Raw genomic sequence first — 16,050 nt, 5'->3', positions numbered from 1 at the left:
GAGAAAACTCATACTTAATACAAATGCTTACAGTTCTAAAAACCTGGAGTATGGCACACTACCTAGCTATTCAGAACCATGTCCCATGTCCCATGTCTCTGTCCTGTGGAGATCTAATGCAACAGGAAGGCATTGGCTCACATCAAGGAAGCAGTTCCATGGTTTGCAGGCCTACTGCATAGGAGTCAAACTTTTTAAATGCATCTTCCTAAATTCCATTTTATTTTGCATTACTTACAAGCTAAAATTTTAGTTCAATTAAAAAGCCAATAAGAAAATGTAGAAAAAAAAGCCCTTTAATCATCACAGAAAACCAGGTTCCTAACCAGATGATAAATTTTGATAAATCAATGTCCAGATCATAACTTTAAATTCCCATTGGTCCACTGGACAGTCAACATACTACACACATGCCTGCTCACTCTGGCTGACCCAGCTGACTGACTACAGGGCCATATTGCCAAATTAAACTTGGAGGAGAACGCTGACTTTTAGACAGCTTGCCTTAGTGTTCATTTGAACCAGCTTTTAAGCAAGTGCAGTTATGACTGGAACTTATTTCAACCAAACAAAATTTTCTAGCTGGTCATGAGAGATTGTTTGAGCAATATAGAGGTGAGATCACGAGGCGGGCTGGGGAGTTTCACAGGATCATCAGCCCACCCTCTGCCAATGTGAGGTGGCTCCACAGTCTGTATACGGTTTGCCTAAAGCATGCTATGGCTCAATGGCCATTCTAAGCTTTGCCCAGCCTTCTGCCTCCCATGTCATTCACTCATTCCTTCTTCTGTGCCCAGTGACCTCACTGCCTAATTTACTGATGAAAAATTAGGGCTAAAAGGCATTAGCTCCTGCCCTTTCCCTTGGCACTTGAACTGTCTTTCTCTTGCCTACCTTTCAACCCTCCCTGTTTCCAAAGCTGTTCCCTAAATCTGGGCCCGAGTCTCATTCATTCTTGCTTTCCCAGGATCTTATTATCTTAGTTATTAGCTAACAAATTTTTCTAAAATGTGTTCTGTTGGCTCCTTCTGGATTGCCTTCAGACACACACACATTTCTTTTGACCAGAAAACATCTCTTGCTGTCCCCTTAAGCCACCACCTTCTCTTCTCAATCCTTTTCATTGCCAAACTTCTGTAAGAATAGTTTTTCTTCTTGTATGTCACACTATTACACCACAGTTACCTGGAAAGCAAGAACCATAACTTATGTTAATATATATCTATCACGTGCCAAGCACAGTATAATGTAGTGAGTGGCGTAGAGACTTTGGAGCCTAATAAGCCAGGGTTAAATTTGGGCTCGCTAATTACTGTTTAATGTCATTGGGTAAATGTCTTAATCTTGCTGATCCTTTGCTTTCTCAATTGTAAAGTGGAGATAATAATGCCTCTCTTGCTATACATAGAGATTAAATGAGATTGTGTTTATTTAAAAAAACAAACAAACCTCGTCTGGTGTCTGGCACATAGTAAGTGCTTGGAAAATCTGGTTCCCTTCCCATCTCTACTCATGGTAGGGATTCAGGTATTTGTTGAGTGAATGACTGAATGGTCTCCTGCATGTTTCAGTTGAGCCTTCAGTGGCCTGGCATCCCTTTTGGTTCTGTGTGATTCTTACTCTGTTCTTTGCCTTGTGTGTTTCAGGTTCACAACCAGTATCCAACTGAGTTTGAATTCAATCTCTATTACTTAAAGTTCTTGGCTTTCCACTATGTGTCTAATCGCTTTAAAACGTTTCTCCTGGATTCAGACTATGAAAGATTAGAGCACGGTATGTGTTTGTATGCCCTTGTTTCATCTTTTTTGTTGGTTCTGCATGTTTTTAATGAAAATTCTAATAATGCAACTACCCCCAAGAGTGACAAGCTGAGTTAAGGTTTAACTCTGAACTATGAATGTAGAGTGGATAAGTGGCCAAATTCTGAAATTATGTACCATGTTAGCTCTTAGCAGGCGGTCATTCCTATAGCATCTTTGTAAAATTAAAATGTTTACTATTGTGATACCTCAAAGTGATCACACTGTTTGAGCAGGAACTTTGACTCCTAGTTTTTCCAACCCTGATGCGCTCTGGTAGGAAGGGTGCCTGCCCTGGGAGACAGCTTGAATAGCAGCTAAGACCCTGTGGTCTGGACCAAACAGACCAGGGTAAAATCCCAGCACCAACTGAGTATTTTGGGGAGGGGTTAAATGCCTCTCTGAGCCTCAGTTTCCTCATCTTTAAAACGAGGACAGTGATACCATCCCACCTGTCAGGGCCATGATGATCACATGAGAAAATAGTTGTAAACTCTTCACACAGTCACTTAGCCTCTTAGCACAGTCACTAGCGCATAGGAAGCACTCAGTAAATTTTAGACATCGCTAGCATTATCAATGATAGTGATGAACTATTTTTTTAATGGCAGTGATAGTTGTAATGAGTAGATTCTGAAAGTCAGCCCTGGTAAAAACATTTCCCAAGGGGATTTTACATTCTTTCTTTTGTAACTGTTACAGGGGAGAGGAAACACGTGACTATTTTTGTTAAGACAAGCAAACAAAAATCAGCTCTGTTCAATGTATTATATGCACTCAGTATCATAAAGAGGACTCTTAATTCCAAGAAAATATTTACTGATGTTCTCAGTTTGAAATCTGAAATCAGGAAATACTGCTTTCCAGGGCATCCTATTGAAATTGTCTAGTATGATATTTCATACTTTTGATAAGGTAAAGAGCACTGGTGAGACCATTTCCCATCCTATTTATACTTCCGGTCCTTTGTTAACTCATAGAATTATTATTCTTCACATCACAATCACAAACCTTAATTTCTTAAGCATCTGCATACTGCTTATTGGGAAGGTAGTAAGTATAGTTGGTTACAACTGCCCCAGGCCTGATCTTTTTTTTTTTTTTTCTTTTTTATTGAGATTGAGTCTCACTCACTTTGTCTCCAAGGCTAGAGTGCATTGGTGCAATCTTGGCTCACTGCAACCTCTATCTCCCAGGTTCAAGCAATTCTCCTGCCTCAGCCTCCCAAGTAGCTGGGATTATAGGCCCGTGCCACCATGTGCAGCTAATTTTTGTATTTTTAGTAGAGACAAGGTTTCACCATGTTGGCCAGGCTGGTCTTGAATTCCAGGCCTCAAGCAGTCTGCCTGCCTCAGCCTCCCAAAATGCTGGGATTACAGGCTTGAGCCACCGAGCCCGGCCCCAGGTCTGGTCTTAAGTGGACTGACCTGTACCTACAGGGGTCACCATGTCACTCAGCTTCATCACTGAAAGGAACAATATGTACAAATATTGGTGGGAGTAAAACGCAAGTATTTGCCTCTCTGGAGTAGTTATGTTTTGGGGGGGTTTGTTTTTTTGTTTTGTGGGGTGGGGGGGTTATTTTGTTTTGTTTTGTTTTGTTTTTGAGGCAGGGTCTCGCTCTGTCTCCCAGGCTGGAGTGCAGTAGTGGCAGGATCTCGGCTCACTGCAGCCTCTGCCTCTGGAACTCAAGCAATCCTCCTACCTCAGCCTCCTGAGTAGTTGGGACCACAGGCACATGCCCCCACACCCACATAATTTTTGTATTTTTTGTAGACATAGGGTTCTGTCATGTTGCCCAGGCTAGGTTTTTGGTTTTTTAACAAAGCAGTTTGTTTTGCTGAATTAAGCTGATGAGCAAATTACCTTAGCAGCATGCAGATGTGGCCAAAGACCAAGGCTTCTCCTATAGCAGATGACTGTTCTCTTCATTAGAGAAGCAACAAGGTCTAGTGCAGTGGTTCTCAGACTTGACTGAACATTAGAATCACCTGGGGAGCTTTTAAAACTTCTAAGGTCCAGGCAACATCCCCAACCACTTATGTGATGGCAAGGCCCAGGCATCAATAGCTTTTAAAACTCCCCAGGTAAGGCCAGGCACGGTGGCTCACGCCTATAATCCCAGCACTCTGGGAGGCCAAGGTGGGTGAATTGCTTGAGGTCAGGAATTCCAGACCAGTCTGGCCAACATGGCGAAACCTCATCTCTACTAAAGATACAAAAATTAGCCAGGCGTGGTGGCATGTGCCTATAATCCCAGCTATTTGGGAGGCTGAAGCACAAGAATTTCTTGACCCCAGGAGGCAGAGGTTGCAGTGTCCAGCCTGGGTGACAGAGTGAGACCCTGTCTCAAAAATAAAGAATAAAAAATAAAAACTCCCCAGGTGAGCCCATTATGCTGCCAAGTCTGAGACCCACCACTGGTCCCACGGGTAGAGCCATAGATCAAGAGTCAGAAAATGTCAGTAACTTTGGGTAAATTACTTCATCTGTTTCCGCATCTGAAAAACTAAATAGCCCTGCCTATCACACAGGGCTATTGAAAAGATTAAATAAAATGATGCGGATAAAAGGATACGTTAGGTATATATTGAAAGATTATCATGATTATTGGAAAATATAAGCATTTCCATCCTATGAAACACGTTTCCTCTTAAAACTCATAAACACAGGCTGGGTGCAATGGCTCACACCTATAATCCTAGCACTTTGAGAGGCTGAGGTGGGCAGATTTCTTGAGCCCCAGGGAGTTCGAGACCAGCCTGACCAACATGGAGAAACCCTGTACCTACTGGAAAAAAAAAAAAAAAAACAAAAAAAAAAAAAAAAAAGAAAAAAATACACAAAAAAATAGCTGGGTGTGGTGGCACACTCCTATAGTCTCAGCTGTTCAGGAGGCTGCAGTGGGAGGATCACTTGAGCCCAGGAGGTCAAGTCTGCAGTGAGCCGAGATCACACCACCGCACTCCAGCCTGGGTGACAGGGTTGAAACCCTGTCTCAAAAACAACAACACATAAACACGCGTTTCAAATCCTAGAATGTCATTGCCGAAGGCTCAGTAGAAATCATCTACCCAGCCTCCTCTCTGGATATTAGGCCACCCATCTAATCAGCATCAAAGAAGCCTGGTTTTGTGTCCCTAGTCCAGACTAGTTGCCTACTTGAGGTCTGTTCCTTCTTGTGTTCTGGTAGATGCACTCGTTATCAAGCCTACAGTGAAACCTTGTTTAGGAACAGCTGTGGTAGCTACCCTCTATATGCCAAGATGATGAAGTAAGTAATCTCAACCACTGCTGGTAGAATTCATCAGTCATAATTTTTTTTTTTTTTTCCTTGAGATGGAGTCTCACATTGTTGCCAGGCTGGAGTGCAGTGGTATAATCTCAGCTCACTGCAGCCTCCACCTCCTGGGTTCAAGTGATTCTCCTGCCTCAGCCTCCTGAGTAGCTGGGATTACAGGTGCCCGCCACCATGCCCGGCTGATTTTTGTATTTTTAATAGAGAGAGATTTCACCATGTTGGCAGGCTGGTCTCAAACTCCTGACCTCAAGTGATCCGCCCACCTCAGCCTCCCAAAGTGCTGAGATTACAGGCGTGAGCCACTGCACCACACTGAGTCATAATTTTTAAGATCTTTAGCAGAAAAACTTAAACACAATGAATTCTCCTGTGTCCTAAAGGTTTAATATGTTGATTATTACATACTGGATTATGGGGTTGTAATTTAATAGTATTTGGCACTAGCTGTCTGATTTGGACTGTGATAGTATTTGGCACTAGCTGTCTGATTTGGACTGTGATAGTATTTGGCACTAGCTGTCTGATTTGGACTGTTTTTAAGATGTTCCTTATATGTGTACATGTTGCCCTAAGCCAGCCGTATGGATATTGTAAGAAAAGTCCACTGGACTTGGTTCCAGTTACAAGGTGTTACAATAGCCCTGAGGAACAGAGGGCCAGGTATTGCATCTCCTCTTCTGGTTTCAGCTCATTCTCTTTCTGTCTACAAAGGTGCCTAGAGCCTATTTCAACTGGGGCTGACTACCACACAGCCTTTCAGTCTAATCCATGCCTCAAGGCGCCAGATGGAGCAATATACAAGGTGGCTGTCCAAATTTTACTGCGACCCCTAGAGCAGTCGCGACTTTGGACTTTGGAGTCACTTGAACTTTTAAAATAACTAGTATCTCGGGCCATCCCCAGAGATTCCGATTTAATTGGTCTGAGGTGAGACCTGGGCATTGGGATTTTTTTAAAGCCCTTGGTGTTTCAAATGTACATCCAAGGTTGAGAACTACTGCACTGGACCCTGCAGTTAAAAGGTAGAGAAGAAACTGTTAATTAGTCTTAGGGGCCCCACATATTATGAATTTCATGCCATCTGGGGCTTGAGACATTTTTTTTTATATATATAAACTGGTAAAATGCATGTTGATTTTGACTGAGTCACTTCATTCCAAGCAAGACACCACTGCTGAGACACCCTTCATGGCCTTTTAAAGAACTACTTTTTGCCTCACCCCAACACATTTTCCTCCCTATTAAAAACAAAGTGGGCTCATGTTAGTAATAGATTGACTATTTGAAAAAGGTATAAAAGTTCTGCTTTTATGTTTAAATCACCCAAGGACACAGACTACACCCTTCTGTCATCTAGGGTCTCAGTAACCATCATCTGTGGTGTATAAACTCCTAAACAAGAAAACACTTTAAATGGCTTCATAATCAAAAGCCAACAACTTAAAAGAGAAACATAAAATTTTGTTTTTTACTGAGCTTCATCAAATCAACTCTGAAGTCCTTCCATTTTCTCTTGAAAACTCTAGACTGCCTCCTGCATGGACTTCTTTGAATCCAGATATAGATGCAGGAGGAGGGTTGGAAGGGCCGTGACGGACAGGCCGCTGGCTGCTGAGGCAAGCTTCATCACATGTTTCCTCCCTCTGGATTTGTTTGCCTGCAGCTATGAAATTCATTCCTGTCTTTAGCTTTGCAGTTATTTTCTAACGTTTTTGCACAAATGTTGCTGTTTTTAAAGCCATAAAAAATATTCCACTTTTTTATCTGCTACATGCATCATACTTTTTTTTTGCAAAGTGTTAAAATTTATTCAATTTTGTTTTGTTGGATTTTTTTTTAACTTACAGGAACTTTATTTGATGATAAAGGAGAAAAGCATGCCAAAAAGGGAATCTGTATTTGGGAGTGTATTGACAGAATGCACAAGAGGAGTCCCATTTTCTTTAATTATTTATATTCACCATTGGAAATAGAGGTAGAGTAAGAAATCATTTATGTTTCATTTTCTGAAATTTTGTGTTAAGGTTTTCCTTAGTTTTAACATATATAAGCTGTTTAAGCTTTTTATAAACATTGGACTAGGTTTCATACCAAAAAGCTATGTCAAAGTTTGAGACATTATAGGTTTGGGTTGTGACACAAATGGACACTGTTCCCTAAAATCTTGCCACAAAAATTAAGAGCTGGCTCCCAAAACCTAGAAGGGAAAACTTGTAGAGAATCAAAGCAAGGCAACTTTCCCCAGAAAGAAAGAACAAAATTTGAAATATCAACAGGTAGTCTAAGCTGAAAAACCTTAAAATACTTTAGAAAAAGTTTCTTTAAGTCTATCTGTACCAAAGCCATGGAAGGACCCCTATAGGAAGCAGAGATGTTTGGAGCTGAGCCCAAGAAGGGTAACATATCTCAAGGCAACTGTGCCCCACCATGCACATCTACATAACACACACCCTGGAATGAAACAGACTGGTCTGATAAGCAGTTCCACCATTACTTAGGGCCAAGAGAGGTCCCTCCCCTGGGCCCCAATCATAGAACCCTAGTCTGGCCTTCCTCCAGCTGCATCCTCCTCATGAGGTGAGGAGTACAAGAAACCAAAGGTACATGGTTAGATGCCCCTCCTTCATCTAAACCATGCTCTGTCTGGGCACTTCAGAATTCTTTGCCCAAATTCAGGCTGCTCACCAGGCTACTTCTCCAAGTCAGTCTCCTATGTTAGTACATGGACCCCAAGGCCCAAAGAATGGCAAAAAGTAGCAGGTTTGACAGAGTGGACAGAGTTTGACTTTGTGGGCTGGGGTATACATAATCATTCACGTAAGACCCTTAGAATGTAAGATAGGGGTGGGAGGAGAAGAGAGGCCAAGGACAGGGGACTGGGGCCAGCTCTCCCAGTGCCACCACTTGTTAGTATAAAATTCTGAGGAATCCAAGAATTCTCTATTGAACTTGACCTTCTAGGTCATTAGGAAGTTACATTTCTCAAGGTAGGAGGGAGGATTGGAAGATGTTTTATTTAATAATTTATCTTGATGTATGACTTTTAAATTAAGATTTAGACATATGGCATTTGAACTCCATTCATACTCTTCCTCCTCTGGACTCTACAAATGTTAGGGCTTTGCCTGACAGTGAGCTTGGGGTACTTTGAGGTCAAGATGAAACTATATTTCTGTTTTAACAGGCTCTGAAGCCCAATGTAAATGTCTCCAGCCTCAAGAAGTGGGATTACTACATAGAAGAGACCCTGTCCACAGGTCCTTCCTATGACTGGATAATGCTAACCCCCAAGCACTTCCCCTCCGAAGACTCTGACCTGGCCGGAGAAGCTGGGCCGCGGAGCCAGAGGAGAACAGTGTGGCCATGCTATGATGATGTCAGCTGTACTCAGCCCGATGCTCTCACCAGCCTTTTCAGTGTAAGTCAACTGTAGACACACACCTAGGGGCACCAGGGGCCCTGGAGGCACGAGGCCAAAGGAACCAGGCTAAGTTAAGAATGGTTTACAAACTTCTGAACACGGCTGTGCTTACTCTGGGCTAGGGTTATGGTAGCACCTTCTGTGTATGAAGAAACCAGATTTGCTCCCTATCATCAGTGGGGGACCAGGCTTCACGACTGGAAAAGAGTCTCAATAAAAGTGATTTTCCGGCCTGGCGCAGTGGCTCACGCCTGTAATCCCAGCACTTTGGGTGGCCAAGGCGGGCAGATCACGAGGTCAGGATATCGAGACCATCCTGGCTAACACAGTAAAACTAAAGCCCATCTCTACTAAAATATAAAAAAGAAATAAAATAAAATTAGCTGGGCATGGTGGCGGGCGCCTATAGTCCCAGCTACTTGGGAGGCTGAGGCAGGAGAATGGCGTGAACCTGGGAGGCGGAGCTTGCAGTGAGTGGAGATCACCACTGCACTCCAGCCTGGGTGACAGAGCAAGACTCTGTCTCAGAAAAAAAAAAAAAAGTGACTTTCCAGCATTACAAGGAAGCAATCAAGCAAATGGAGCAATTTACTCCTTCCGGCAGCTTCCCAGCTGTTTCAGTTGCCTGAGCAGCCTTAGTCAGGCCTTGGCTGTGGCTTTTGTGGGTGCTTTACTTCCTCTGGTCAGAAGTGTGGGTGGCCAGTGGCCTGATGGGAGTGCTGCCAACCATCTTCTGCAAGGAATGTTCTGGAACCAACCCCTCCTGGCAGTAGCCAGCCTGAGGAATAGCTTTGAGCCCTGATATGGGCCAGACACTTCCTAAAGAGTCTTCCTCCTCTGGTTTCCTGACCAGGAAGAGTATGCTTCAGTGGTCATACTGTCACAGAGGCAGCTGCCCTGATCTCCAGCTTCTCTGTCCGAAGGTATATCTGTTTCCTTGGGCATTTCTTGGCTTATTCTTTCCATATCTGGTTTGAATCATCAGAGTTGAGGGGTTCCTCCTCTCAAGGACTGGCTTCTCATCTACCTCAGCTATTAGGGCTGGGCCATGGGCCAGTGCTTGACCTCTTGCTTTGGCTATCAGATTTCCCATGGGCTGCCCAAGGGTGCAGATGTCTGAGATACATATTTCACATTCTAGTATGTAAGCTATCCTGTACAAAAAGGCCTAGTTATAGGTCCTAATAAACCATCTTCGCCACAGTGCGGCACACCAGCTAGAGCTCTCACCACTATTCCCAGCTGGGAGACCTCTCAGACCCATGTCCACCACTTAACTGCCCTCTGGCCATGCTGCTCATCTGGGCCTAGTACAGAAGCAGTGTGGCTTTGGGGCACATCCTGATTTCTATGAAATACTGATCAGAAAACTTTTAATTTCTTTGCAGGAAATTGAAAAATTGGAGCACAAATTGAACCAAGCCCCTGAGAAGTGGCAGCAGCTGTGGGAAAGGGTAACCGTGGACCTTAAAGAAGAACCAAGAACAGATCGCGTGAGTTGGCAATGCCCCTTAAGAGCTACTTCTAAGCTTTCTGAGGGTGCTAAGTCAGGTGGAGCCCACTGCCAAAGGTGACAAGACCCAGCTGGGTTTATGGCCAGAAGGAAGGGTAGAAAGGGGAGGGGTCATGTCCTGGAGGTCCAGGGCAGACAGTTCCAAATGACTGAATACTTCCTGAGTGTCTCACTTCACCACAGTGACATACTACTTATGTCTCAGCACCCCGAATCCAAGGGAAATTATTGGGTTCTTTCCTGTCTCACGGCCTGTGTGGTTTCAGCTGATCTTCTACCACATGAGGGAGGAGGGGAATGCCAAGACCATGTCTGCTCCACAGAAAGTATTTTAAAACAACAAAATATGCCACCTTGTTCACAATCCCTTCTCTGTTTCTGACTTAAGAAACATTTATCATAAAAATATTTTAATGACTGGGCAAGGTGGCTCATGCCTATAATCCCAGCACTTTAGGAGGCCGAGGCAGACAGATCATGAGGTCAAGAGATCGAGACTATCCTGGCCAACATGGTGAAACCCCGTCTCTACTAAAAATACAAAAAGTAGCTGGGCGTCTGTAGTCCCGGCTACTCAGGAGGCTGAGGCAGGAGAGTCGCTTGAACTTGGGAGGCAGAGATTGCAGTGAGTGAGCCGAGATTGTGCCACCACACTCCAGCCTGGTGACAGAACAAGATTCTGTCTCAAAAAAAAAATTTTATATATATATATATAAACGAAATACTCTGTTTTCTGCTTCTCATACCCCATTTCCTATTTCTGATCTAAGAAACATTTATCAAGCACATAATATGTGGAAGGGTCTGTGCTTAGTATGGTACATACCTTCGCATCCTATTTAATCCACTGTGAGGGAATGGTATTCCCTCTCCTGCGTGAGGAACAGGCACAGAGATCATCCAGTGGCAACTGGTAGAGCCACCAATCGAACCCACATCAGACTGGCTCCAAATGCAACAGAAGGGAAATTAGGACAGATGAGTGTTCTGAAGAACAGTTCAGGAAGAAGAGGCCAGCAGGTCAGATGTTACAGAAAGGTCAAGAAGAATGGAATGTAGAAGAAAACCTTTGTGGTAAAAAGAGACCATCTGGGGCTCTATCTCTTAACCTCAAATAGCAATTCAGGAGCTGTTATCAGACAGACAACAGGTGGGTGATGCCTTAATGCTTTTTTGTTAGAAAAATAATAATTTATTGATTTTTTCTGATAATGAAAGTAATAATGTTCATTTTTTTGAAAGAACACACAAAGTTATAAAGTAGAAGATGAGAATCACCCACAATTTATAGCCTAGAAGTAAACCATTATGCTATCAAACTTGTTTTACCTTACAAATTCACATATAAAAGAGATTTACTAGACGTACTATTTTAAACCTGCTTTTTCGGCCAGGAGCGGTGGCTCAAGCCTGTAATCCCAGCACTTTGGGAGACCAAGGCGGGCGGATCACGAGGTCATCGAGACCATCCTGGCTAACATGGTGAAACCCCGTCTCTACTAAAAATACAAAAAAAAAGAAATTAGCCGGGCGAGGTGGGAAGTGGAGCTTGCAGTGAGCCGAGATCGCGCCACTGGGGGCGACAGAGCGAGACTCCATCATCTCAAAAAAAATAAATAAATAAATAAATAAAATAAACCTACTTTTTCACTCCACGTTGGCATACATGTCCTTCCATCTGTCACTGTGTGTAAACCAATGTCTGCCAGGCGCAGTGGCTCATGCCTGTAATCCCAGCACTTTGGAAGGCCGAGGCAGGCAAATCACGAGGGCAGGAGTTTGAGACCAGCCTGGCCAGCATAGTGAAACCCCGTCTCTACTAAAAATACAAAAAATTAGCTAGGCATGGTGGTGTGCACCTGTAATGCCAGCTACTCGGGAGGCTGAACCCAGGAGGCAGAGGTTGTAGTAAACCAAGATCACGCCACTGCACTCCAGCCTGGGCGATAGAGTGAGACCCTGTCTCAAAAAAAAAATCATCATCTTTATTTTTTTTGAGATAGGGTCTCACTCTGTCGCCCAGGCTGGAGTGCAGTGGTGTGATCATGGCTCACTACAGCCTCAACCTCCCGGGTTCTGGTGATCATCCCAAGTAGCTGGGACTACAGGCACACATCACCATACCCGGCTCATTTTTAAAATGTTTTTTGTAGAAATGGGGCTTCATGTTGCCCGGGCTGGTCTCAAACTCCTGGACTCAAGTGATCCACTCACCTCGGCCTCCCAAAGTGCTGGGATTACATGTATGAGCCACCGCGCCTGGCCATAGCAGCATCATTTTTAATGGCTGTCTAGAATTCCACTGTATGGAAATGCCATAAGTTGTTTATTGTCGGTAATAATGGACGGGTAGGTTGTTTCCAGTTTTGTTTTTTTTTTTTTTGAGACGGAGTCTCGCTCTGTTGCCTGGGCTGGAGTGCAGTGGCCGAATCTCAGCTCACTGCAAGCTCCGCCTCCCGGGTTCACGCCATTCTCCTGCCTCAGCCTCCCGAGTAGCTGGGACTACAGGCGCCCGCCACCTCGCCCGGCTAGTTTTTTTTTTTGTATTTTTTAGTAGAGACGGGGTTTCACCGGGTTAGCCAGGATGGTCTCGATCTCCTGACCTCGTGATCCGCCCGTCTCAGCCTCCCATGTTTCCAGCTTTTTACCATGATAACTAACTCTGGGATTGATATTGTTGTACATTATCATTGCTCATTCGTCCAGTTTTTTCCTTGAGATAAATATTTGTAAATGAAATGTTCCAGTCAGTGGCTTAAGTGTCTGTAAAGGTTTCCTAGCTCCTGTCCTGTCTTTTTCAGTCCCAAAGACACTTGTCGAGGTCCCCAGGAATTGTGTCTACCAACCTACCTTCCTATCAGAAGAGGTCTCTGCTACATCTCCCAGACAGCAGCATGGGGGAGGAACAAAATTCCAGCATCTCCCCATCCAATGGAGTGGAGCGAAGAGCAGCCACGCTTTATAGCCAGTATACATCCAAGAATGAGGAAAACAGGTGACATGCTGAATCCTGCTCGGTGTGCTGAAGACTTCCCCACACCACCTGAGGCTAAACCACAGGTCCCTCAATAAGCTAGGCCTGTGCAGTACAGTCTTTTATAAAGTTGAAATGGATTTGCTTTAACTTTTGTAATGTTTTAGATGTTTCTTTGAAAAGAAAAAAAAAATTACAACTAAAAATAATGCCAAGAGGTTGTAGTTATTTGTAGTTGAGTCCTGATGGCTCTTATCTCCTGTCTGCCAGAACGTTTGAGGGAATATGTGTTAGCCAGCACTTTGTCAGTGGCAGACATCAGAAATCCAGCTTATGCTAGCTGAAGCAAAAAGGAATTTACTCACATAAACTAGGACAGTCAAGGGTATGCTAGCTTCTCACACAGTATCTTCTATCCATTTCCCGGCTCTGCTTTGCCCTGTCTCTGTGTTATGTCAGTCCCAACATGGCACAAAAGATGGCTACTGATCATTCCAAGCCTCACAGATGTGGTAATCCCAGCAGAAAGCAGCAGTCTTTCCCCAGAGGTCTAGTAGAAAAATTCCAGGGAGAACTCTTATTAGCCATTTTTGGATCATCTAGGGGACACAGAGACTTGACGAAAACAACAGACATCCCCTCCCCTTTACAGCATTTCGTAAGTGTAAATCAAAATTAACTCTCCTGTCATCATTTCTTCTAGGTCCTTTGAGGGAACGCTTTATAAAAGAGGGGCTTTGCTGAAAGGTTGGAAGCCCCGTTGGTTTGTTTTGGATGTAACAAAACATCAGGTAATACTCTTAAAGCCAAAAGAAATTATTTCTGTCTAGCCTAGTCCCAGTCCCTGGCTATTATGTGGCTCTAGCAGACAGATAGATTCCTCATGTACAGACTGCTTTTTTAGTGCTTCTCATATGCAGTCTGGAGGCTCCTCAAGGGCCCCAGATGTCCCTGAGGAAGGGCAATAGCCTTCCGAGGAAGTTTCCCAAGTAGCTCGGCCTGGTACTTGCAGGCTGAGGCAGCAACAGTTGAGGCCAGAGCACAGAGCAATAGAACTCTTTTTCTTAATGCTCAGATATCTCTTGCTGCCTGATCTTAAAACCCAGGTGAGGGGATTCCTGAGGTTTTCAGCCTGTTGCATACATGCACATACAAACCTGTGCCTGTGAACACTCCCCAGAATACAGGTTACCTTTGTCCTTGCAGCAGAAAGCATCCATTCAAAACGGAGGGCATTAATTTATTCTACAAACATTTATCGAACACCACCTCTGTGCCCATTGCTGTACTGGTTACTAAAGAAGGCACTGTTACCCTTCAAAGATGGCAGCAACAGGGGAGCAAAGGTGCCCCAAAAGAGGCAGAAGGGGATGTGCCCACCCAAACTTGGAATTCACTGTGGGCAAGTACTAGACTGGACCTTGCTGACTATGTCAAGAAGTCTTTTGACTACTGTTAGGTTCTTAGCTATTCCTGTAGCAGCCTCTGCAATCCTTAGCATCATAGTCTTTACTCCAATGATTTCAAGGGAGAGCAATTCCTACCCACACCTCCAGCAGCTCTGCACCCTGCATTACTGAGAGCTGCATGGTCTCCTGTGTTCTGACTGCAGGCCTTACTCTACCTTGGAATTGACCACTCAGCCTCAAGGCTGAGGGTTACACATTTTGATTGTCAATGCATTTACTATAAAATGGAATCTGTTAGGAAAAACCTGAACTGTTACTCCTATAATACAGTGCTTTGGTTGGACCTGCATCTAGAAGACTCCTTCCAAATGAAGACTATATTTGGGCTCCAGCTTTTCCTTTACTTAAGGAATTTCATAATGATTACAGAGTCTTTGTGAGACAATATAGATAATTTATGTTCAAATATACAAATGGAAGCCCTGTTAGGGAGCTATACTCTGAAATCATAGAGGCTACACTGTGTAAAAAAGTTCCATTAAACTTCTAAATATAACATAGGAGAACGTCGTAATTTTTCTATAATTTACAATTACATCAAATTATACTTACATTCTTACCAGTCTTCTGGACTTCTTTAACATGAAAGATACAGTTTTTCTACTTAGCCCTACTCATACCATGCCTGAGAGGAGAGACAGAGAAAAGTCTCAGGCCGGAGCCACATTGTCAGAAGCACCACTTTCCTGCCATATACGCTAGAGAGTGAAATCCACAAATTATGGCCCAATAAGGCTTATTCCCTAGCAGTCTCTTTGACATTTTTCCTTCTTTTTTTTTTTTTTTTTTTTTTTTTTTTTTTTTTTTTTTTTTTTTTTTTTTTTTTTTTTTGAGGCAGAGTCTCGCTCTGTTGCCCAGGCTGGAGTGCAGTGGTGCAGTCTCAGCTTACTGCAAGCTCCGCCTCCTGGGTTCTCGCCATTCTCCTGGCTCAGCCTCCGGAGTAGCTGGGACTACAGGCGCCCGCCACCACACCCGGCTAATTTTTTGTATTTTTAGTAGAGACGGGGTACGGGGTTTCACTGTGTTAGCCAGGATGGTCTCCTGACCTCGTGATCCGCCCACCTTGGCCTCCCAAAGTGCTGGGATGATTTTTTCCTTTTTTTATTATTCCAAAAGGCAATATATGCTTATTATGCCACATTCAAACATTTCATACAGATCTCAGAGTCCCCTGTGTAGTCAAATGCTAAGCTATTTATTGTGTTCTTCAAAAATTATTTTTTATCTACATGCTGTTGGCAACTTGATTTTTAAAATGTCTTGAACAGTTTTCCTATATGAGTTCTATATGAACTCATATAGATCTTCCATATTGTTTTTGAAAAGCTCTGTAGTATTCCATTTTATTGATGAATTGTCATTTAATGTATTCACTGCTGCACTGAAAGACAAATATGTCTTTTCCAATGTTTAGCTGATAAAACAAAGCTGAAGGAAACTTCTTCATACATCTTTCTTTGCATGCTTATAGGAGTATTTCTGTAGGACTACTTTATAAAGGTGGGAAAGGTGTTTCTTTTTTTTTTTTTTGAGATGGAGTTTCACTCTTGTCATCCAGGCTGGAGTGCAGTGG

At 43.5% G+C, this 16,050-nt stretch overlaps 1 protein-coding gene and 1 long non-coding RNA gene across 2 annotated transcripts in view; one reads left to right on the top strand and one right to left on the bottom strand.

The window, feature by feature from the left end:
- Positions 1-16,050, bottom strand: part of LOC105515742 — a 53,322-nt gene that overhangs the window by 11,574 nt on the left and 25,698 nt on the right. The gene's annotated exons all lie outside the window — the stretch shown is intronic.
- Positions 1-16,050, top strand: part of SBF2 (SET binding factor 2) — a 549,657-nt gene that overhangs the window by 529,341 nt on the left and 4,266 nt on the right. The window contains exons 33-38 of the mRNA XM_011947619.1: positions 1,647-1,773; positions 6,948-7,075; positions 8,285-8,518; positions 9,910-10,014; positions 12,836-13,029; positions 13,712-13,799. Coding sequence (XP_011803009.1) covers positions 1,647-1,773; positions 6,948-7,075; positions 8,285-8,518; positions 9,910-10,014; positions 12,836-13,029; positions 13,712-13,799 — 876 coding nt within the window. The remainder of the gene's footprint in view (positions 1-1,646; positions 1,774-6,947; positions 7,076-8,284; positions 8,519-9,909; positions 10,015-12,835; positions 13,030-13,711; positions 13,800-16,050) is intronic.

This window comes from Colobus angolensis, unplaced genomic scaffold, assembly GCF_000951035.1.
Source record: "Colobus angolensis palliatus isolate OR3802 unplaced genomic scaffold, Cang.pa_1.0 Scaffold269, whole genome shotgun sequence".
Lineage (NCBI taxonomy): Eukaryota > Metazoa > Chordata > Mammalia > Primates > Cercopithecidae > Colobus > Colobus angolensis.
Note: the sequence above shows the minus strand (reverse complement) of the source record. Positions and strands in the feature narration are given on the sequence as shown.